General features: G+C 42.1%; 1 protein-coding gene across 1 annotated transcript in view; it reads left to right on the top strand.

The window, feature by feature from the left end:
- The window catches only part of LOC121269775 (lamin-L(III)-like), a 72,487-nt gene that overhangs the window by 44,885 nt on the left and 2,498 nt on the right, over positions 1-25,104 (top strand). Inside the window, exons 9-10 of the mRNA XM_041174684.1 lie at positions 6,462-6,581; positions 8,271-8,384. Coding sequence (XP_041030618.1) covers positions 6,462-6,581; positions 8,271-8,384 — 234 coding nt within the window. The remainder of the gene's footprint in view (positions 1-6,461; positions 6,582-8,270; positions 8,385-25,104) is intronic.

Raw genomic sequence — 25,104 nt, forward strand, 5'->3', positions numbered from 1 at the left:
AGTGCTGAAGGAATTTTTTTCTGACTTTAAAACTTCAGCGCAAGCCACTTACTCAGAGACATGGGTGCACTAGTAAGCAAGTACACCCATGTCTCGGAGCATTAGGCTTGCGCTGAAGCTTTGAAGTCAGAAAAAAGTGCACCAGAATGAAATGGAGGGTTTGCAGAATAGAAGAAGCTGCTGGAAGAGGGAGGAAGCGGAAGGGAGGAGGGAACCTAGATGGTGTCTTTCTGCTTGGGTCGTCCGTGATAAACTCATCTGAATGTGATACCAGGAACAAAAATCCCCATTCACCAAAAGTCCCACAACTCAGATTTCCTGTGTCAGTGACCATCACAATGTCAGTTTGACCACAATGCAGAAATAAAGGTCTCTACCGCATAAACATTTCAAACCAAATTTATAAACAAAATCATGTCATATTTCATGAAAAAGTCAACTAATTAACATGTGGTTCCCTTGGTATCAGCCTTACATTTCCCTTTTCCTATTCTAGTGCTGCTACACAGTTATACCCCAGTGGCTACAGCATGGATGATGCAAGGTTGACTTTCAATGAGGGAGGCTGCAGATAGCCTTGGAGAACAAACTTGTGCAACTCAGTGCAGTCCTTCTCGGCCCAATCTTAGCATGGGCATCAGCAGACTGGACAGGGAACAGTAGGGCACTGGTAGAGTGGGAGAGTGAACACATCCTTCCAAAAGGAATTAGTTTCATACTCTATCGAGCCACTGCCACTCCCCAAGGGCCTCAGCAATCCAAGTAATCTGCTGAAGGATAAACTGTGGGATTGCTCTGACACTCTGCATGCTCATTTGCACACTAATCTACAGGCACCAAGCTACCAACAAGTAAGTAGTTGATAATCCCTCTAAATAGGTGGAGTCCCATCCTTCTGCTGAACATTTGACAGCACTAGAGTAAATATGCTGTGATTGATCAAAAGTCCATTTAATAATAAGGAATCATCATGCTTCACATGTTACAGATTTTTCTATGTCCTATGAACACGTTTTCATGACAGATTTCCCGTTTGCATTTTCTAAGTGGACACTCAGATGCTATCCATCTGAGCTTGCATACCTTCAAAGTGAGCTTCCAGGCAGCATTCAGACATTTTGTGGTCTCTGCCGGTGCTGCAATATCAGCCCTCAGAAGCAGCCTCATGGTTGGTTCCACAAGTGTACAAATGAAGTTGAATACCACTTCCATTTTGAAAAGGATGGGCTCTGAGCTCTGCGCAGAGCCTTGTGCCAAATTGGTACTGGACTCTTCCATACCACTGACTTTGACCACTGGCTTTCTGGCAAGCATCCCAATATGTGCCAGGAATTTTGTTGTGCTGTCCCATCAACATTCTTCTGTCAACTGCCCCAGTGAAGTCCTCAATCTTCATTACACAAATTTGCAACTCATTGGATTGGGGGTGATGCATTAGCATGGATTCAGGATTGGTTAATGGACAGAAAACAGTAGGAATGAGCAGGATATTTTTGGGTTGGCAGGCTGGAACAGGTTACTGCAATGATCAGCACCTGGGGTCTCAGCTATATACAGATTTGAGGGGATGAGTGTCATGTATCTGAGTTTGCTGCCGATACCTTCCCACCTAACTTTGTAAGTGGTGATGTAGACACAGGCTGCAGAGGGTTATAGACAGGATGGGTGAATGGGCATGAGCATGATGGGTGGAATATAATGTGGCAAAGGGTGAAGTGATCCACTTTGGTAGGAAAAATGCATTTTTGAATGACGAGAGATTTGGAAATGATAGCATTTAGAGGGATGTTGGCGTCTGCTTGTACATGAATCGCAGAAAGTTAACGTACAGGTACAGTGAGCAATTGGCAAGGCAAATGGTTTGTTAGTCTTTGTTTACAAGGGAAGAGTAGAAGAGTGGCAAAAAGTCTTACTACAATGATACAAGGCCACATCTGAAGTATTGTGTTCAGTTTTGGTCTCCTTATCTAAGGACAGATATTCTCAAGAGGGAGTGCCGTGAAGGTTCACTAGAGTGGTTTCTGGGATGAAGAGATTGTCCTATGAGGTGGTAGTGTGCATTCAAGGCTTAGATTCCCTGGAGCTTAGAAGGAGAAGTTGTCTTATTGAAACATAAAATTCTTTAATGGCTTGACAGGGTAGGTGCTGAGAAGATTCCCCTTGTTGGGGAATCTAGAACACAGACTCTGTCAGTATAAGGAGTCATTCATTTTAAGATTACAATGAGAAGAAATTTCTTCATTCAGAGGGTTTTGAATCTTTGGAATTCCCTGCCCCAGAGAGTTGTGGGTGTTTAGTCATGGAGTATATTCAGGATAGATTTTTGAGTAAAAGGGAATGAAGGGATAGAGGGAAGGTGGAATTGAGGTATAAGATGTGGTTGAATGGCACAGCTGGTTCAAGGGATCAAATGGCCAACTACTTCTGTTTCTTATCTGACTCCTCTACAATGGAACTTACGTGACCCCTCCCTCCAGTGAGCTGACACCTGCACTGTCTTTACTCTGCCTTGCCTGCAGCACACTCATGCATGGGTCTCCCCATAGGATCCTGGTTCCATCCTCCTAAGAAAAGCACCATGTCAGGATCTGACCTAGTGACGGTGAATGTAAAATCAAATGAGTGTTCAGGGCCTTCAGCACTGTCTTCTTGCTGCTTGGCCTGGTTGTATTTTTAAAGTATCTGAATGATCTCTGCATCCATCCAGCATTAACTATGCTGCTCGTTGGCTAGACACATCAGCAAAGGGCCAACATGTAGGCTGCAGGGAGGAGGGGAGGAAACAGATGCATGCTTACATCATCTTGCATCACTCAAATCCGAGATTGTGGGATAAGGTGGAATAGGATGCGAGAAGAAGGATTAGGTATGAGGCTGCCATGATCTTTGATGGTTTCAGTTCTTCCTTTTGACACGGCCTTAGCATTGAGCCTCCAAATAATGACCAGCATCACTGTCTCCATGGGGGTTAGGACATGTAGCCATGCCTGTCCCCCACTGGTTAACTGCTGCTGTTTCCGACTGTGTGCCTCCATGCCCTGCACAACAGAGGGAAGTGTGCCATCTTGATTGGCTGGTGTGGCTGTCATCGTTAAATAGCCGACAGGTTGTTCAAGCTGAATCTCTTGGGTGTCAGGCTTGTAGCAATTTGAAGTGTATGAGTGAAGTGAAGCTATGAATGTTGGCTACGCGGCCTCTTTGATAGAGATTATTGGTAATTGTGTGATGGAGAATGTGGTGAATTGAGTAGCCACGTGAGGCTACTGTTGCATTGGTAGGATGTGGTATTTGAAGGTCCATTCAGTGACCTTGACCATTCGTATGACAGCATTGACTATCTGCTCCTACTGTCTTTTGATCTTGTGTCCCCCCCTCTCTCTCCTCCCCCCACCAACCCCTGGTGTGTACAGGATATTGTTCCACCTCCTCCACGTGCACCTCCAGTGCAGCATCCGAAAACCTTGGAGCCAGCACGCTCTCGCCTGCTGTACTATTCCTCGATCTCTTCCCAATCAGATTCTCTTCAACCACGTTCCTAGCATCAGCCGCAGTCACAATAACCCCTGAAGAGGTGCAGGCTGGCTTTACGTGATGCTAGGCACCCTACGTGGTGGCCGTCTGCTGATGTGTCCAGCCAATGAGCAGCATAGTTAATGCTGGATGGATGCAGAGATCGTTCAAATGAACAGGCAGCATGAAGTTGGTATGCTGCCTGCATGCAATCAGCAGATAAGTTTATCATGCATCACGATCCCCATTTCCTGGGGCTACCCTACTTAACCCCCTATATTCCTTAATTAAAAAATATCCTACTTATTAAGCAGCCAGTCATAAGCTATAATGGACCAATCAAGCCAGTGAAATAATTTAACCTCCTTTTAAACTCCTTTAAGTTTGCACCTATTCCAATATATGTCCCTTTTTAAAAATAAGCTTTTTAATGTAAATTCAAGGTAATCCACTTAAAATGCATTAAACTTTAATGTTCCAAATGCCTTTCAACAATTTTTCACTGCATATGCCTCTCTTCTTTGTACATCACTCCATTCTCAATGCTGCATCCTTTTGCATTTAAGCCTTACCATGCATGTGCAAGGTTAGTGTACTTCAAAACCCCTTCTGAGGTCTCTGTGCTTGTGCAAGATGTATGAACTTTTCTACCCAGCCCGGAAAATACTTTCAGCGTCTCCTTGTTCTCTGTCTAGGCTCAGGCTCCATCAAATTACTCTCATTCATAAGTGCCCCATCACCATCTGCAGCTACCACCATAAAATGTGCTGAGGCTCCTCTGCTTGTTATACTCCCATGTTTTGTGCCAATAACCCATACACTTTCTCCTGTCATTAAGTCCTTTGCCCATTCCAGGCATAAGCCCTAGCCTCCACTTTCCTGTCTGCATGTGTTCTTGTGAATTCTGGACAGCTTATTGCTGCACAATCCCAGTATTTATCTCTTATTTGGTGCATGTTGTAAACCATCTTCCTGCATACCCCAAGACGGAACTCTAAATAAAAATAATTAGAGCCAGTCAGAGGCATTTGGTGAAACCAGGAGGTGGAAAGTAAGGGAAATTTTGTCAACAAACGGAGAACTCAGTAACCTAGCGGTGGCTGTTGAGCTAATTACATCTCTGCATTTTGTTCACCTTGGCAGATGACATTTTACTTTCAACTGCTTGCTCATTTTCATATCTTGCATTGATAATTAGTTGGAAAATAAGAGCAATCTCCCTGTTTAGACACCTCCAAAAGGTTCCCTGACTTCTGGAGTGCAATTCACTTTATCTGTAGTGTCGGAATTTTTCCGGGGAATTTGCTTTTAATTGACATAGTTCTAATTTAAACAAAATTATTATTTTGGATTGTTTCCAATCTGCCCAGGCAGCACTCTTCATTATTTTAAGCACTGTCATCAGGTCACTGGTTAAACTAGTCACCTTATGCAATCTCACAGTTAAGTACTTTCATCCCAGGTATCCTCCTCCATGGTTGGTCATTAAACTCCCTACAAGGGGAGTGCAATTTTTCTAAGAGAGGGTGCTCAAAATTGAACCTAATACCCCAAGCATTGCTTGATATAACTAACGATATTTTGTTTTATCTTCTGCAGTTCACCATCCCTTTCGTTTGCTTTATATCCTAGCACTTTATCGTTTCAATTGTAATCCCATGTCATCCTTATCCTCGAATGCACTGCCTCATTCTGCATCAACCATGAATCTGCTTAATCTATTTTGTAACATTCTACTCTCTCTTTGAAGTTCCTTTTTGTACCTCCTTGCTAAAAAAAATTCTGCAATGTGGATATTCTCCTCTCTAATCCTAAATCTAGGTAACTTATAATGAGTCTGTCCACCAGTCTCTCAGAGCCATCACTTTTTACTTGCTACTAATTCTAGAGTGCCTCATTGATATCTACTTAACCTTCTTTCTGTCCATGTCATGTGGTTTCAAATGCCATAATGTCATCTATTAATAACCAAATGGAGCCATATCAAATGTCAGCTGAAAATTTTTGCAAATACCAAAAATTGATCCTACTCTCAGTTCCATAAATGCTCTTGGGTTAGTTAGATATCAGTTTTCCCAAAACCATGCTCTCACACTGAGCTTGTACTTTTCTAAGTACTTGCTTACTCTGCTAGAATAATGGGTTCTACCTATTCTCCAACTAAACTTGCTGGTCTACAATTACTTAAATTTACTCTTCTCTCTCTTTTTATATTGTGATGTTTGTTGCTTTTGATCTAAGTGTGAGGGAAAGAGCCAACTTGAGACTGTAAGACAGTCATAAGGAAAATTGGGATGGGGTGCATGGTGTGTTTGTTTCATTCATGAGATGTGGGCTTCGCTGGCTGGGCTAACATTCCTAGTTGCCCTTGAGAAGGTGGTGGCGAGCTGCCGCCTTGAACCATTGCAGTCCATGTGGTGTAGGTACATCCACCGTGCTGTTAGAGAGGGAGTTCCAGGATTTTGACCCAGTGACAGTGAAGGAACTATGGTATATTTCCAAGTCTGGATGGTGTGGAGGGAAAAGAGTGGGTGATTAGTAGAACAAGTGTCTCAGGAAAAAAATATATAATTTCAAGATTTTCTACCATGAGAAATCAATAAGCTTAACATGACAGTCAGTTTCCATTACCGCTGTAGTGGTTGTTTTAATCTGGATAACCTATCTGAGTGCATTAAGCCGGCGCATATTCAAATTAACCTCTTTCTTTTAAGCCACCTCATAAATGGATACTTTTGAACTTGTGTAAGAAGATAGATAAAAGTGTAGTGTGAGCGCAGACCATCTGCAGTCATCTTGTGAAGTCCTTGACTGGTTGGGCAGGGAATCCAATGGATTCTGTTACAATTTTTACATTTGTCAGAATTATGCATTTCAACAGCAGTGTAAATTTTTAGTATCAATCTTGAAGAAACATTATTTAATTTTACTATAACCTTTCTTTGTGTTAGATCTGGGCTGCAAATTCTGATAATTCCCAACGTCCTCCAGTTGAGTTGGTGTGGAAGGGACAGAAATCCTGGGGAACAGCAGATGATATGCGGGTGATTCTCCTCAATGCTAGTGGAGAGGTGTGTGCAATAAGTGGCATATAAATGAAGTACAAAATATATAGCTATAAATGCACTGGCAGTAACTCAGTCTCAAATGTTAGAAGTTGTGTTGCCCTATTTTGAATGTCTGCTTTCTTGATCTATGGATTTAAGATGACACAGCCTTCATTTCATACCCAGTCTGATTTACCATTGCAACCAGCAGAAATTTTAGTGGCACTTTTGAAATGTGTTTTGACCATATGCCAGTAATAAAATCTTTACAGAATGTAGTGAGCATCCAGTAGTAGAGGTGCAGTGTATGAAAGCATTGCTGAATAAGTGCCAGTGTAGATTTTTGGTGCCTTGGGTTTAAAAATAAATGCATACTCTAGTTTTCTTAGTTGGTAGTGAGATTGTGTAAAAATAATCTGTGTAACTTCTTAAAAGATAAGAGATTGGAAAAATTATCAACTCTGACTTCATACAAAGGTTTAACTGAGCAAATCTTTCAGTTTTTTAAACCTGAAATTTGTTGCTCCTACTTTTCTACTCCTATACAAATTTTCAATTACTATAAAATCCTAGGAGCCTGATTGATTGGATCTAATATAGTGTATGAAACAGTTCCTCCAGACATAGAAATATGTACAAAATCATGAGGGTCCTGGATAGAGTGGATGAGAAGGGCTTGTTTGCCTTAGCAGAGAGGTCAGTAGCTAGAAGGCATGGATTTAAAGTGATTGGTAGAAAGATTAGAGGGAAATGAGGAAAATAAAATTCACCCAGAGAGTTGTGGAGGTCTGGAACTCTGTCTGAAAGGATAATAGAGGCAGAAACTCTTGACTCATTTAAAAGGTGTCTGGATATGTACTCAAATGCTGTAACTTGCAGGGCTAAGGACCAAATTCTAGAAAGTGGGATCAAACTGCGTGGCACTTTTTGGGCTGGTGCGGGCAAAGTGGCCTCTTTCTGTGCTATAAACTTTGTGATTTCAATGATTTTCATTATGTCACTTGTTAAGGGTGTGGGGTCAGCTATTGAATTTGGATTTCTGAGAATTTCCCATTTGCTTCAATCAGTGCATCATTTTCCCGATTCTCATTAAAAATTTTCACACGGCATTAACAACTTGCGTTTTATATAGTGCTTCAATATGGTATAATGTCCCAAGGCGCTTTACAGGAGAATTATCAAACCAAATTTTACACCTGTCACACAAGCTATTAATGCAGATGACCAAGAGCTTGATCAAAGGTGTAGGTTTTAAGACAGAAATTATTTCATTTGAGATAAATATGTAATTGGTTGAGTGAGGTTTACAAAATCATGTGTAATTTGCCATGACATTGTACTGTTTTAAAATTCCTTGTGAAGTTTGAAAATCTCTAAAATAAGCGAATATTTGAAACTTGTGTCTCTAATGAATAATCTTTTCACATAATTTGATGTCTTGGGGGGAAAGTTGAGCAATGAGAACTAATTGTTCAAGGCTAAAGTGGCTGGAGTCATTGCAGGGCTGGAATCCACTTGTGGGCTTGGGTAAGCCACGAGGCCCTTTTTAGATATAAAACAGACAAGAATTCCTTTTGGATAATTTAACAAGATGTCATAATCCTGTATAATAGCATCTTAAGGGACCCCTTTTAGTCTGTTCATAGTTCTGTGGAATGCATGACCTTTTTGACCAAAAAACCCCTACCTCAGCTAACATTGCTGATTTTGCAGGAGATGGCTGCACGCACTCTTGTGCAAATACCAGGAATATTGGAAAGAAAATCAAGAGACGAAGACTATGAAGATGCCAGTGAGGACAGAAAGCGGATTGAATATAGTCCAACGGTATGAATGTTCAAAAGTATGCTGCTTATCTTCAGGTGTGCAAAATGCAACTCCAAAGGGTGCTGATGATCTTGCATTTGTAGTGGAAAACAAATTTGGTGGTAATGAGTTAGAATATATGGGTAAATGGAGTAGATCTATTTGTCCCCATTCTAATATCTACCACACTGGTATACAAGATCATGTATAACAAAAAAGAGAAGTTTAAAATAGTACTCCTAATTAGCCAATACAGTTGGGCCATAAATAGCAAAACAAAAACAGAATTACCTGGAAAAACTCAGCAGGTCTGGCAGCAACGGCGGAGAAGAAAAGAGTTGACGTTTCGAGTCCTCATGACCCTTCAACAGAACTAGGTGCTTCCAAGGAGAGGGGTGAAATATAAGCTGGTTTAAGGTTTGGGGAGGGTGGGGGGGGGGTGCGTGGGGGGGTTGGGTGGGGGGAGAGAAGTGGAGGAGGGGTCTGGTTGTAGGGACAAGCAAGCAGTGATAGGAGCAGATAATCAAAAGATGTCACAGACAAAAGAACACAGAGGTGTTGAAGTTGGTGATATTATCTAAACGAATGTACTAATTAAGAATGGATGGTAGGGCATTCAAGGTATAGCTCTAGTGGGGGTGGGGGGGGCATAAAAGATTTAAAAATAATGGAAATAGGTGGGAAAAGAAAAATCTATATAAATTATTGGAAAAAAACAAAAGGAAGGGGGAAGAAACAGAAAGGGGGTGGGGATGGAGGAGGGAGCTCATGACCTAAAGTTGTTGAATTCAATTTTCAGTCCAGAAGGCTATAAAGTGCCTAGTCGGAAGATGAGGTGCCGTTCCTCCAGTTTGCGTTGGGCTTCACTGGAACAATGCAGCAAGCCAAGGACAGACATGTGGGCAAGATAGCAGGGTGAAGTGTTAAAATGGTAAGCGACAGGGAGGTTTGGGTCATTCTTGTGGACAGATCGCAGGTGTTCTGCAAAGCGGTCGCCCAGTTTACGTTTGGGCCATAAATAGGATTGGCAGCTGGAAGCTCTTTCTTCTGTCTTTGGGGCATGAAATTGGCTATCATACAAGATCAGCTGTGGCAAATACTCTTGAGCATTGCACTTTTAGAAGGATGTTGAAGCCTTGGACAGGGCGTGGAGGAGAGTTACTAGAATGGTACCAGGAATGGGCACTTTACTTATGTGAAGAGTTCAGAGAAGATGGGATTGTTAAGAAGAGATTTAATGAAGGTGTTCAAAGGTATGAAGGCTATTGATAAGAGTCAATGGAGAAACCATTTCCATTGGCAAAGGGGCAGTAACTTATAGATACAGATGTAAGGTAATTGATAAAGGAGCCAAAGGTGAGATGAGGAGAACATTTTTTTATGAAATGAGATGTTCTGGAATGCATTGCCTACAAAGATAGTGGAAACAAATTCAGTAGTAACTTTCAAAATGAAACTGGATATGTATCTGAAAAGGTGAGAATTTTCAGGGCTATGGGGAAAACACATGGGAGTGGGGCTAAAGGACAGCTCTTTCTAAGAGTCCGAATGGGCAATTTCTGCTACAAGATTCAGTGATACTAAGAAAACTCTGGAGCCATTCGTAAAATCACTTGGACATTTTGACTCTCTTCTGCTTGTTACTCTGTTTCTTCTGCATGTATGGAATAGAATAGACAAAATAGTTTTCATTGTCTCCTGTGTTATTTAACCTTTTTATTCCAAGGTTATCATGAAAAACATTCCCTGAATTGCTGACGCTAAGTTTCTTTATCTTCTTAGTAATTTGTTCTGGAGACCGAGTTGGAAGTTGAGCATAACATGTCTTGCTGCATAATGTTTTTCCAGGTTGCGTTTTTGGGTAACAATCAGGAACAAGGCTATTTAGTGGAAATCCCACTAAAGTTCTAATATAGCTGCTATCAATGTGGTTTAAATGAATATTGATAAATCTAACTTGATTCATAACTATGGCCTTATTTTCCAGCACTCACTTGTGCTGAACTGTGGTTCATTAGGTGTCATTCACCACCTCTACCTTGCCCAACTAAGCATTCTTTGTGTGTATCTTATCACTGCAGGTTGTTTGCTCATGGGATCATTGCAATTGATACCAATCCTGTCCTCCAATAGTATGCATCCACATGCACTGGGTAGCAGGAGTTGCTGAACTCTAATGAGGAGCACAACTTCTAGTAGAACACCATTCCCAGCCTCACTGGGACCAATTTCCCATGCCAAACCAATTCGGAAGAGCTAATACAGCAACACCAGGAATTGAATCTTCAGGTGTGTTGTGGCTCAGTTACGTGAATGGATTGACTATTTAAGCTCCTGTGAGATTTTTTTATTTGTTCATGGGATGTGGGCGCCACTGGCTAGGCCAGCATTTATTGCCCATCTCTAATTGCCCTTGTTCAGAGGGCATTAGAGTCAACCACATTGGTGGGTTGGAGTCACGTGTTGACCCAACCAGGTAAGGATGGCAGATTTCCTTCCCTAAAGGGCATTAGTGAACCAGATGGGTTTTTAAGATAATCAGCAATGGTTTTGTGGTCATGATCAGACTTTTAATTTCAGATTTTTATTGAATTCAAATTTCACCATTTTGCAGTGGTGGAATTCGAACCTAGGCCATTACCTTGGGCTCTGCAACACTAGTCCAGTGACAATACCACTATGCCACCATCTCGCTGTAAAGAGGGGATTTTAGCAGCTCTACTGCTAGTTTTGGATCATAATTGTTGACTTTAGTGCATGCTGTGTCCAATTTAAATTGAAATTCATAAAAATTTAACATGTTTTTGTATAAAATAACAGTTGATCTGGGAAGGGGGGGGAAAGTCTGCTTCACTCCTTGGTATGCTTGTTCTACTCAGCCTTGGCTTAGAAATTACATTCTCACCTTTTAACTCAGAATGTAAGTGAATTGTGAATCGTGCCAGCTGTGATTAAATAAGGAAGCTGACCTGATATATGCAAACATTCTAAATTATTACTGGCAATGCTGTTGTAGATGCAATTACTGCTGGAAATATTACGAGTGGTACAAAGGGGACATTAACATAGTAAAGTTAACTAATAACAAATGACTGATTCGTGTTGTATGATGTCCTGTTCGCCAGTTGTATAAACATCCTATTCAACCGATCCTGCCACGTTTAGTGTTTAGACTATAATTTACACGGAGGCATTTATTCGGAAATCCAATTTCATTTTGTTATAATTTATATAACATGGTTCATTTCTTCTCCCTGTGAAAATGAAGTGCTGTTTTTGACTTGTTTTTCTCTATCCTTCAATTCTAATTCTGATCTTGGCAAAGAGCAATCCACCATTTCTGGCATGCAGATTTAGTCACACCCCACACATTTGCTGGACCTTCAGAGATCTGGGCTCTAATTGTGTCTTTCAAATTATCTAAGTGGATTATATTGAGGACTCCCACTCCCGGTAGGGAAAAAAGTTTTTCTTCTTGTGAAAGATAAGCTGACACATGCAGTGAAATTGTGAATTTCGGCATCCTGCTGAAATAGAGATTTGCTGCATTGTTGTTCCTCTAACTCATTCTTTCCAGAACTTTAGCAAGACCTGGAAAACTTCAACCTTAGGCTGAAGTGGCAAGTAATATTCGTGTCACACAAGTACCAGGCAATGACCATCTTCAGCAAGAGTCTGACTGCGTTCCCAGGACATTCAAAGTCACCATTGCTGAAACTGCAACCATTAGCATCCTAGGAATTACCCTTTTTTATATTCATTCATGGGATGTGGGTGTCATTGGCTAGGCCGGCACTTATTGCCCATCTCTAATTACCCTCAAAGGTGATGGTGAGCTGCCTCCTTAAACCGCTGCAGTCCATGTGGTGTAGGTACACCCACAGTGCTGTTAGGGAGGGAGTTCCAGGATTTTGACGCAGCAACAGTGAAGGAATGGTGATATATTTCCAAGTCAGGATGGCGAGTGGCTCGGAAGGGAACTTCCAGTTGGTGGTGTTCCCACGCATCTGCCCTTGTCCTTCTAGATGGTAGTGGTTGTGGGTTTGGAAGGTGCTGTCTAAGGAGCCTTGGTGAGTTCCTGCAGCGCATCTTGTAGATGGTACACACCGCTGCTACTGTGTGTCGGTGGGGGATGGAGTGAATGTTTGTGGATAGGGTGCCAATCAGCAGGCTGCTTTGTCCTGGATGGTATCAAGCTTCTGAGTGTTGTTGGAGCTGCACTCATCCAGGCAAGTGGGGAGTATTCCATCACACTCCTACCTTGCCCTTGCTAGATGGTGGAGTTGGGAGGTGAGTTACTCACCGCAGGTTTCCTAGCCTTTGACTTGCTCTTTAGCCACAGTTTTTATATGGCTAGTCCAGTTCAGTTTCTGGTCAATGGTAACACCCAGAATGTTGATAGTGGGGGATTCAGTGATGGTAATGCCATTGAGCGTCAAGGGGTGGTGGTTGGATTCTCTTTTGTTGGGGATGGTCATTGTCTGGCACTTGTGTGATGTGCATGTTACTTGCCACTTGTGAGCCCAAGCCTGGACGTTGTCCAGCTCTTGCTGCATTTGGACATGGACTGTTTCAGTATCTGAGGGGTCGCGAATGGTGCTGAACATTGTGCAAACATCAGCGAACATCCCCACTTCTGATTTTATGATGGAGGGAGGTCATTGATGAAGTAGCTGAAGATGTTTGGGCCGAGGGCACTACCTTGAGGAACTCCAACAGAGGGCGCTGGTGAAAAGTGACTGAAGCATTCTGGGAGAAGTCAGCGCAGTCACCACGACTCAGGAGGGAATTGAGGAGAAGGACTCTTGCAGTAATAGACAGGAGTTTCAGGGAGACAGTCACCTCTAAAAGTTAGGAGGCAGGCAGCTGGGTAAATGTCAGGAGAGGGAAGGGGAATAGACAGAGCAGAGCACCCCTGTGGCTGTTCCCATCAACAATAGGTATACAGTTTTGGATATTGTTGGTGGGCAAGACCTACCAGGGACAAGTTGCAGTGGTCGCGACTCTGGTACCGAGACTGGACCCTCAGCTCAGATAGGGGATTCGATAGGGGGACAGATAGGAGGTTCTGTGGGAGAGATCAAGAATCCCGGATGGTCTGTTACCTCCCTGGTGCCAGGGTCCACGATATCTCGGATAGAGTTCTCAGGAGGGAGGGTGAGCAGCCAGATGTCGTGGTCCATGTAGGGACCAATGATGTTGATGGGAAGGAGGAGGAGGTCCTGCAAAGAGTGTTTAGGGAGTTAGGTGCTAAGTTGAAGGACAGGACCTCCAGGGTTACGATTTCAGGAGTGCTACCTGTGCCACGTGCTAGTGAGGCTAGAAATAGGAGGGTAATGCAGCTAAATATGTGGCTAAGGAGATGGTGCAGGAGGGAGGGCTTCATGTTTCTTGACAATTGGGCTCTGTTCCAGGGAAGGTGGGACCTGTTCCGATGGGACGGTTTGCACCTGAACTGGAGGGGGGCTAACATCCTTGTGGGTAGGTTTGTTGGTGCTGCTCCGGGGCGTTTAAACTAGATTTGCAGAGGGAGGGGAACCAGAGTGTTAGAGCAGATAGTGAGGTGGAGGAGGATAAAGGTCAAGCAAGGAATGCATGTATAGACAGAAATCAAGGGTCCGTACGTGAAAGAAATGTTCTCAGGTGCATCTATTTCAATGCAAGGAGTATTGTCGGAAAGGCAGATGAGCTCAGGGCATGGATTGGCACATGGGATTACGACATTATTGCTATTAGTGAGACTTGGTTGCAGGAGGGGCAGGACTGGCAGCTAAATGTTCCGGGGTTCCGTTGTTTCAGACGTGATAGAGGGGGAGGGATGAAAGGGGGAGGAGTGGCATTACTAGTCAGGGAAAATATTACAACTGTGCATAAGTAGGATAGCCCAGACATCTACAGAGGCCATATGGGTGGAATGGGAAAGGTGTGACCACACTAATAGGGTTGTATTATAGATTGCCCAATAGTCAGAGAGAATTGGAGGAGCAAATCTGTAGAGAGATAGCAGACCGATGTAAGAAACAAAGTTGGGATAGTAGGAGATTTTAACTTTCCACATATTGACTGGGATTCCCATACTGTTAAAGGGCTGGATGGCTTGGAGTTTGTCAAATGTGTTCAGGATAGTTTTCTAAATCAATATAGAGGTACCAACGAGAGAGGATGCAATACTTGATCTCCTATTAGGGAACCAGACAGATCAGGTGACAGAAGTATGTGTAGGCGAACATTTTTGGTCCAGTGACCACAATGTCATTAGTTTTAAGTTAATTATGGATAAGGTTAGGTCTGGTCCTCGAGTTGAGATTCTAGATTGGAGAAAGGCCAATTTTGTGGAAATGAGAAAGGATCTAGGAAGAGTGGATTGGCATAAGTTGTTTTCTGGCAAGGATGTGTTCAGTAAGTGGAAGGCATTCAAAGGCGAAATTTTGAGAGTGCAGAGTTTGCATGTTCCTGTCAGGATTAAAGGCAAAGTTAACAGGCAAAGGGAACCTTGGTTTTCAAGGGATATTGGTGATCTGGTTAAGAAGAAGAGAGGTGTATAGCAGGTATAGGTAACAAGGAGCAAATGAGGTTCTTGTAGAGTATAGAAAATGTAAGAAAATACTAAAGGAAATCAGGAAGGCAAAAAGAAGACATGAGGTTGCTTTGGCAGATAATGTGAAGGTAAACCCGAAGGGTTTCTACAAGTATATTAAGAGTAAAAGGATAGTAAGGGACACAATTGGTCCCCTTGAAGATCAGAGTGGTTGTCTATGTGTGGAGCCTCACGAGATGGGGGAGATCTTAAACAGTTTTTTTGCATCAGTATTTACTCAGGAAACTGGCATAGTGTATAAGGAAGGAAGGGAAACAAGCAGTAGTTTCATGGAACATATAGAGATTAAAGAGGAGGTGCTCGCTGCCTTAGAGTGAATAAAGGTAGATAAGTCCCCCGGGCCTGACATGATATTCCCTCGGACCTTGAGGGACACTAGTGTAGAAATTGCAGGGGCCCTGGCAGAAATATTTAAAATGGCCTTAGCCACAGGTGACGTGCCGGAGGATTGGAGGGTAGCTCATGTTGTTCCATTGTTTAAAAAAGGCTCCAAAAGTAAACCAGGTAATTACAGGCCAGTGAGCCTGACGTCAGTAGTAGGTAAATTATTGGAAGGTGTTCTGAGAGATCGGATATATAATTATTTGGATAGCCAAGGGCTGATTAAGGATAATCAGCATGGTTTTGTGCATGGTAGATCGTGTTTAACGAACCTTGTAGAGTTTTTCGAGGAGGTTACCAAGAAAGTAGATGAAGGAAAGGCTGTGGATGTTGTCTACATGGACTTTAGTAAGGCCTTTGACAAGGTCCCACATGGGAGGTTAGTTCAGAAGGTTCAGACACTTGGTATCCATGGAGAGGTTGTAAACTGGATTCGAAATTGGCTGTGTGGGAGAAGATAGAGAGTGGTAGTGGATGATTGCTTCTCAGACTGGAGGTCTGTGACTAGTGGTGTGCCTTAGGGATCTGTGCTGGGACCATTGTTGTTTGTTGTCCATATCAATGATTTGGATAATAATGTGGTGAATTGGATCAGCAAGTTTGCTGATGACACTAAGATTGGAGGCATTGTGGACAGCGAGGAAGGCTTTCAAAGCTTGCAGAGGGATCTGGACCAACTGGAAAAATGGGTCAGAAAATGGCAGATGGAATTTAATGCGGATAAGTGTGAGGTGTTATATTTTGGAAGGTCAAACCTAGGTAGGACATACACAGTAAATGGTAGGGCACTGAGGAGTGCGGAGGAACAAAGGGATCTGGGAATTCAGATACACAGTTCCCTGAAAGTGGCGTCACAGGTAGACAAGGTTGTAAAGATAGCTTTTGGCATGCTGGCCTTCATAAATCAAAGTATTGAGTATAGGAGTTGGGATGTTATGGTGAGGTTGTATAAGACATTGGTGAGGCCAACTTTGGAGAATTGTGTGCAGTTCTGGTCGCCTAAGTACAGGAAGGATATCAGTAAGATTGAGAGAGAAGATTTACTAGGATGTTGCCGGGTCTTCAGGAGTTGAGTTACAGGGAAAGATTAAACAGGTTAGGACTTTATTCCTTGGAGCGTAGAAGAATGAGGGGAGATATAATAGAAGTTTACAAAATTATGAGGGGTATAGACAGAGTAAATGCGAGTAGGCTCTTTCCACTTAGATTAGGAGAAATAAATGCGAGAGGACATGGCTTTAGGGTGAAAGGGGAAAGGTTTAGGGGGAACATTAAGGAGAACTTCTTCACTCAGAGTGGTGAGAGTGTGGAATGAGCTACCATCTGACGTGGTAAATGCGGGCTCACTCTTAAGTTTTAAGAATAAATTAGATAGATACATGGATGGGAGAGGTCTGGAGGGTTATGGATTAGGTGCAGGTCAATGGGACTAGCGGAGTAAATTTTCTGTGCTGTAGTGTTCTATGGTTTTAACTCCTGCAGTGATGTCCTGGAATTGAGATGATTGCCTTCCAACAACCACAACCATCTTCCTTTGTGCTAAGTATGACTCCAACCAGCGGAGAGCTTTCCCCCTGATTCCCATTGACTCCAGTTTTGCTAGGGCTCTTTGGTATCATGCCCAGTCAGATGATGCTTTGATGTCAAGGGCAGTCACTCTCACCTTGGCAGTTCAGCTCTTTTGTCCATGTTTGAATTAAGGCTGTAATGAGGTCAGGTGCTGAGTGGCCCTGGCAGAACTCCAACTGAGCATTCGTGAGCAGGTTATTAATAAGCAAGTGCTGCCTGAAAGCACTGTTGATGACCGTTTCCATCAATTTACTGATGATTGAGACTAGACTGATGGGGCAGTAATTGACCAGGTTTTTTTGTGTACATTACATACCTGGACAATTTTCCACATTGCTGGGTAGATGCCAGTGTTGTAGCTGTACTGGAGCAGCTTGGCTAGGGGCCTGGCAAATTCTGGAGCACAAGTCATCAGTACTACTGCCAGAATATCGACAGGGCCCATAGCCTTAGCAGTATCCAGTGACTTCACGCATTTTTTGATATCACATGGAATGAATCAAATTGGCTGAAGACTGGCACCTGTGATGGTGGAGACCATCGGAGGAGATCCATTGACCAGAAAATAACTGGGTCAGCCACAATGCTGTGGCTGCAAGAGCATGTCGAAGGCTAAGAATTCTGTGATGGGTAACTCACCTCCTGACTCCCCAAAGCATGTCCATCATCTACAATTCACAAGTCCGGAGTGTGATGGAAGGCTTCCCAATTGCCTGGATGAGTGCAGCTCCAACAACACTCAAGAAGTTTAGCACCATCCAGGACAAAGCAGCCCACTTGATTGGCATCCCATTCACCACCTTAAACATTCACTCCCTCCGCCACAGATGCACAGTGGCAGCCACAAGATGCACTGCAAGAACTCATGAAGCTTCCTTCTAAAGACCTTCCAAATCTGCAGCCTCTACTACTAGAAGGACATACACTCTCCACCATTATCTCAAGGGCAATTAAAGATGGGCAATAAAAGTTGGTCTTGCCAGCAATGCCCATATCCCACGAACGAATAATAACATTTTGAATGCTTACTTCCTTTCCCCCCTGTAGATAAGGACATAAAAAATAGAAACAGGAGTCGATCATTTGGCCCCTCGAGCCTGCTCCACCATTCAATAAGATCATGGCTGATCATCTTATGCTTCAATTTCCACATTCCCATCTAACCCCAGTAACCTTTGATTCCCTTGCCTAACAAGGATCTACCTACCTCTGCCTTACAAATATTCAATAACCCCACCTCCACCACCTTCGGAAGCAGAAAATTCCAAAGTCGCACAACCCTCAGAAAAATTTCTCCTCAGCTCTTGTCCTAAAAGGGCGACCACTAATTTTAAAACAGTGTCCCCTAGTTTTGGACTCAACCACAAGAGGAAACCTCCTTTCGACATCCACCTTGTCAAGGCCATTCAGGATCTGGTATACTTCAATCAAATCACCCCTTAAGGGCCTATAGTTAGTGTTTAGATCTCTAGTCTTTATTTTGTGTTTTGTAAAAATAGCTTGTATGAGATCAATACTGGTGTAAGTAAGTAATTTCAATAAAGTGTAAAGAGCAGGGATACTAGAGTAATTAATTAAGAAATTAAATAAAATAATTTAGCGATGGCAGGACGGGTGATGTGTTGCTGCTGGACACCAAGGTGATCTGGAGAAAACATAGCTGTGGTAAGTGTTTGCAGCTCGAGGAACTTCAGATCCAAGTTAAGGAGCTGGAGTCTGAGCAGAGCACATTGCACCACATGAGGGAGGGGCGGAAAGTCATCTGGACACTTTGCTCCAGGAGGCAGTCACACCACACAGGTTAGATAAGTTGAATTTGGTCTGTGATCAGGGACAGGAGGGTGTGACTGCAGGTGAGGCAGGTATGGGCACCCAGTGGGTAGCGTTCAAGGAGCCTCAGCTCTTGCAATTGCTCAACAGTTACAAGGTTCTTGCAAGCTGTGTGGATGAGAATGGGGACTGCAGGGACGGTGAGCAAACTGATCACCCCACCGTGGCACAGGAAGCCATTCAAGTGGGGGAGGAAATAGGAGCGTAGTAATGGTAGGGAACAGTATGATTAGGGGGATAGATACCGTCCTCTGCAGCCATGAGCATGAGTCCCGAAGGATGTGTGTCCTGCTCATTGCCAGGGTTAAGGACATCTCAGGGCTAGTGAGGGGAGGGATTCAGTTGTTGTTCATGTTACGACACTGATAAAACTAGAAAGGAGGTTCTGCTGAAAGAATTTGAGCAGTTAGGACCTACATTAAACAGCAGAACCTCCAAGGTTGTAATCACGGGATTACCACCTGAACCACGGGCAAACTGGCATAGGGTAAATAAAATTAAGGAATTAAATGCATGGCTCAGAGTGGTGTGGGAGGAATGGATTTCGGTTTGTGGGGCACTGGAACCAGTACTGGGGTAGAAGGGAGCTGTCCTAGTTGGGCGGGCTTCACTTGAATTGAACCATACTAGGACCAGTGTTCTGGTGAATCGCATAACTAGGGTTGTAGAGAGGGCTTTAAACTTAATAGGAGTCGGGGGGAGGGTCCTGGAGAAGGGATAAGTAGGCTTACAAAGCAAAAAGATATGGTGGCATTGCAGAGCATCTACTTAGGTAATGATATCCAGAGTATGACAGGAAGGGACAGAGTGTACAAACGTTTTTTAAAAAAAACCGCAAATAGGGTCAAAAAAATGGTAAAAAGGCAAAATTAATGGCTCTTAAATGCACCGTAATATTCAAAACAAAATAAATGAATTAATGGCACAAGCAGAAATTAATGGGTATGATTTTATAGCCATTATGGAGATATGGCTACAAGGAGATAAAAGCTGCGAACTAAATATTCAAGGGTATGTGAATTTTTGAAAGGACAGGCAGGAAGGAAAGGGCGATGGGGTAGCTTTGTTAGTATGAGATGGAATAAGTACGGTAGCAAGAAATGATCTTGGATCGGAAGATGTGGAATCCGTAGGAGGTAAGAAGTAACAAGGGGAAGAAGCCACTGGTGGGAGTAGTCGAAAGGCCCCCTAACAATAGCTATGCTGTAGGACAGAGAATAAATCGTGATGTAATGAGGGCATGTAAAAAGGCAGTATATTAATCATGGGTGACTTTACTCTTTTAGACTGGGAAAATCAAATTGGCAGAGGTAGCCTTGAGCAAGAATTCAGAGTATTCAGGGCTGTTTTGTGAACAATATGTTGTGGATCCAACCAGAGATCAGGCTATTTTGGATCTGGCGACTTGTCATGAGGCAGGTTTAATAAATGATCAATGTAAAAGACCCCCTAGGAAAAGGTGACCATAACAGGGTGGAATTTAACATTCAGTTTGAGAGCGAGAAACTTAGTGTGGAAACAACTGTGCTAAATTTAAATAAGGGTAATTATAAAAGAATGAGGGCAGAGTTGGCTGCAATGGACTGGGAAAAGAGTTTAGCAGAAAAGACGCTTGATGAATAATGGCAGACGTTTAAGAAAATAATTCATGACTTGCAGCAAAGACAAAACCCAATGAGGAAGAAGGATTGTAGGAAGGGGGTAAACCAACCATGGTTAACCAAGAAAGTTAAGGATAGTATCAAAATGAAAGAAAAAAACATGCAATGTGGTGAAGATTAGTGGTTAGCCAGAGGATTGGGAAAGTTTTAAAAACCAACAAAAGATGACCAAAAAATGAATAAAGAGGGAGAAAATAAACTTTGAGAGTAAACTAGCAAGTTATATAAAAACAGACAGTAAGAGCTTTTTTAAATATATTAAAAGGAAGAGAGAGGCCAAAGTCAATATAGGTCCCTAAGAGAATGAGGCTAGGGAAATAATGGGGGACCAGGAAATGGCAAAGGAGTTGAAGACATTCTTTGCATCAGTCTTCACAATAGAAGACACTAACAGCATTCCGAAATACTAAATCATGGGGCAAAAGAGGGGGAGAAAATAAATAAAATAACTGTCACTCAAGAAAAAGTACTAGGGAAACTAATGGGGCTAAAGGCCGATAAGTCCTCTGGACCTGATAGGTTGCATTAGGATATTAAAGGAAGTAACAGTGATAGTGGATGCACTGGTAGTAATCTTCCAAGAATCCTTAGATTCTGGAAAAGTCCCAGAAGATTGGAAAATTTCCAATGTCGCACACTTATTCAAAAAGGGGAGAAAAAAAACTGCTAACTATAGGCCAATTAACTTAACATCTCTTATTGGGAAAATGTTAGGATCTATTATAAAGGATGTAACAGCAGAGTATTTAGAAATGCATAATATAATTAAGCAGAGTCAGCATGGCTTCATGAAGGGGAAATCATGCATGACAAATTTATTAGAATTCTTTGAAGAGGTAACAAGCATTATAGATAATGGGGTACCAGTAGGTGTAATATATTTCGATTTTCCAAAAGGCATTCGATGATGTACCCCATATGAGGCAACTTAATAATAAGAGCCCATGGTGTTGGGGATAGTATATTAGCATGGATAGAGGACTGGCTAACTAATAGACAGAATTAGGATACCAGTGGGCATTTTCAGGATAGCAACCTGTAACTAGTGGAGTGCCACAGGGATCAGTGCTGGGGCCAAAATTATTTACAAAATATATCAATGACTTTGATGAGGGAAATGAATGTACTGTTGACAAGTTTGTGGATGACACAAAAATAGGTGGGAAGGCAAATGGTGAGGATGACATAAAGAGTCTACAGAGGGATAGAGACAGATTAAGTGAGTGGGCAAAAAGTGGCAGATGGGATATAATGTGGGAAAATGTGAGGTTATGCACTTTGGCATGAAGAATAGAGGAGCTGAATATTACTTGAATAGCGAAAGACTCGAGAAAGACTCAAGAAAGCTGCAGCACAGAGGGATTTGGGGATCCTTGTGCATGAATCATAAAAATAGTATGTAAGTTTAGCAGGTTAAGCAAATGGAATGTTGGCCTTTATTTCAAAGGGAATGGAGTATAAAAATAGGGAAGTCTTGCTAAAACTATACAAGGCCCTAGTTAGACCACACCTAGAATACTATGAACAGTTTTGGTCCTCTTATCTAAGGAAAGATATACTGGCATTAGAGGCGTTTTAGAGAAGGTTCACTAGGTTGATCCCTGGGATGGAGGGATTTTCTTATGAGGAGAGGGTGAGTAGGTTGGGCCTGTACTCATTGGAGTTTAGAAGAATGAGAGGCAACCTTATTGAAACATATAAGATTCTTAGGGGGCTTGACAGGGTAGATGCTGAGAGGTTGTTTCCCCTTGAGGGAGAGTGTAGGACCAGAGGGCATAATCTCAGAGTAAGGGAGTGCCCATTTAAAATAGATGAGGATTTTTTTCTCTTGAGGGTGGAATCTGTGGAATTCTTTACCGCAGAGGACTGTAGAGGCTGGGTTGTTAAGTATATTCAAGGCTGAGATACAGATTTTTAATCAGTAAGGGGATCGAAGGTTATGGGGAAATGGCAGGAAAATGGAGTGGAGGATCATCCATGATCTCATTGAATAGCAGAGCAGATTTGATGGGCCAAATGGCCTACATCTGCTCCACGTCTTATGGTCTCATAGCTTTAAAACCATGCTGACTGTTCCCAGTTGCCTTGAGCTCTTCTAAGTCGCTGGCTATGACCTCTTAATGATCGATTCTAATAACTTCCCCACAACAGACGTCGAGCTAACTGGCCTATAGTTTCCTGTTTTCTGCCTCTCTCCTTGAACAGAGGAGTTATATTTGTTACTTTCCAACCTGGTGGACCCTTTCCAGAATCTGGCGAATTTTGGAAAATTAACACCTGCGCACCGACTACCTTATTAGCCACCTTTTTTAAGACCCTAGGATGTAGTCCATCAGGACCCAGAGACTTGCCAACCTGCAGCTCCATCAGTTTGCTCAGTACCATTTCCCCAGTGATCCAAGTTTTGTTCTCCTATTCACCACCTGATGTTTTTTGTATCCTCTATAGTGAACGCAGAACCAAAATATTTGTTCTTTTCTTCTGCCGTTCCCTTATAATCTATTAACTCTCCACTGTCACTCTCTAGAGGACCGATACTCACTTTTCTTACTCTTCTCGTTTTTAACTTTTTCATAGTTTCTAGGTCAGTCTAAGCTTGTTCCCATTTGGCTTTGGCTCAATGGTTGCACTCTTGCCTTTAAGTCAGCAGGTTGTGAGTTCAAGGCAGCCAGAGGTACTGTTTTTTTACATAAAACATTAAACAGAGGTACCTTTCACTTGCTTAGTATCCATAGATCTTTTACAGCCGCTGTGTGAAAAAGAGATGGGAGATTTTCTGGTCTCCTGGCCAATTTTCATCCCTCAGTAAACATCACTAAAACGGTCACCTGGTTATTTCTCATTGTGCTTTCTGAAACAATGGCCGTCACTGTTTCCTGCATTTCACATGATCTAACGTATTTAAGGCACTTTGGAATATTGTTGTTTATTGTCAAGCTATGGAAGGTGCTATGTAAATGCAATTTGAAACTCTTTTTTTCCCTTCTTTTCATTCTTGGTATGATCCTGCCTTATGAACATTTTTTTGCAACTAGGACTTATAGTTTTTAAATCTTCCGCTGCTGATTTGCAAGCAATGCTTGTGTATTTTGTTAACTTGGTCATGCACCTCCCATTTATGCTTTAATCAGTCGGTGTTCTCAATTGTGTTGAGGTGGGAAGAAATAAGATAAAATTAGGCTTTGGTTTCTTGTAATCAATTTGATTAATCATCTTCCCTCCTAACAATTTTGTTGTCACTATTTTTCCACATAGCCATCAATTATTTTCATAGTAACCTCCATAAAAATAGATGAGATTTGTTGACTCAGCCCAAAGACATGAAGTAGAGGTTTTAAGTCAATATTCTGAATACAAATTGGAATACTAGTCCAGTTCGTTTACCTTGAAGGCTATAGTCTCTTGTGCGATGGAATCCGTGGTTTCAAAGTTGCTGATTTTTGAGACAGACCTTAACCAAATGGGAAACTAAGAAAAGAACCAGCTTTCCAGTTTCTAAGAAAATCTATAACTGAAACGGAGAATGGAAACCAAAACTTTGAGGGAGGCTGAAACTGGTTGAAAAATATAAAAGGACGCAACCATCCGAGCTCAGCAGATGGCAATGATTCCAATGGTGCAGCACAGGCAGGCTGAAAAAGACAGAAGCTCGATCCAGAAGCTGAAAATAAGCAGAGATAGTTGCTGCAGCTGTTTGTGATAACATCAGTGGAGCAATGCCATCCAGATCATTGTAAGCAGTGTTGAGATTCTGCAGTTGTGTGCCATTTTTGGTGAAGACCATGCCCGTAGAACTTGGCTTGGTTGTGTGCTGCTCTGCCTGGGGATCAGGCGAGCTCCTAGAAAATGAGCTAAAATTCTTTGAGGAAGACGAGAGTTTTGAAAGACCTTGTGACTGAGATTGATGCCATATATGTGGAGTGCAGTGCTGAGCCAATTCATCAGACCTGTCTAAGTTGTATATACTGTTTAGTGTGCAATTTATAGTTTAGAATTGACTACAATTTGCCTGTTAATTCATGTTTGACTTGCGTTTATTCTGGCTTTCAGCTTATAGGTGGCTACCTTCGATAGTATTTAGTGTTTGCTTTGTTTGACTTTGCTATAGTAAAAATTCTTCTATTTTAAACCGTGGAGTCTTGCGGCTTTATACTTTCAGTAAGTAACTTGAATTTTGGAATTTTTTTTAAGGGAAAATAATGTTACTGGTCACTACTAAGGTTGTAGCCTGTTGTAACCTGTTATTTTGATAATGTCATGCAAGATGTAAAAAAATTAGTCCGTTTCTTGAGTTAGCACCATAATTTAGCACAACAAGCTGAGTTTACAGAGAAATTGTGCCCTTTTTGTTTATTAAAGACACAATGTTTAATAGTTAATCTATGGTCACCTTCTGAAGAGTAAGGTCACAAGTAATTTTAACATAGATGACAACTGTGAGCATTAGATTTATTTTGTATTTACTGGACAATAAGACAGATCTGGATTATAAAAGAACATTTTTAGGAAATAGTTGGCCTTTGGACCAGAAGAGACACGACAATTTTAGGCAACGTTTTTCCAGAATAAAACTGTCTTTTGGTCCAGCAAATATGGTACTTCTGCTTCATATTAGTAAATTAAATCTGCATAAAAATGCCTCAGTTAATTTCTGAAGCAATAAAGTGGATCTGATGAGGTCACAACCTGCAATAAATTAAAT

This window comes from Carcharodon carcharias, chromosome 26, assembly GCF_017639515.1.
Source record: "Carcharodon carcharias isolate sCarCar2 chromosome 26, sCarCar2.pri, whole genome shotgun sequence".
NCBI lineage: Eukaryota > Metazoa > Chordata > Chondrichthyes > Lamniformes > Lamnidae > Carcharodon > Carcharodon carcharias.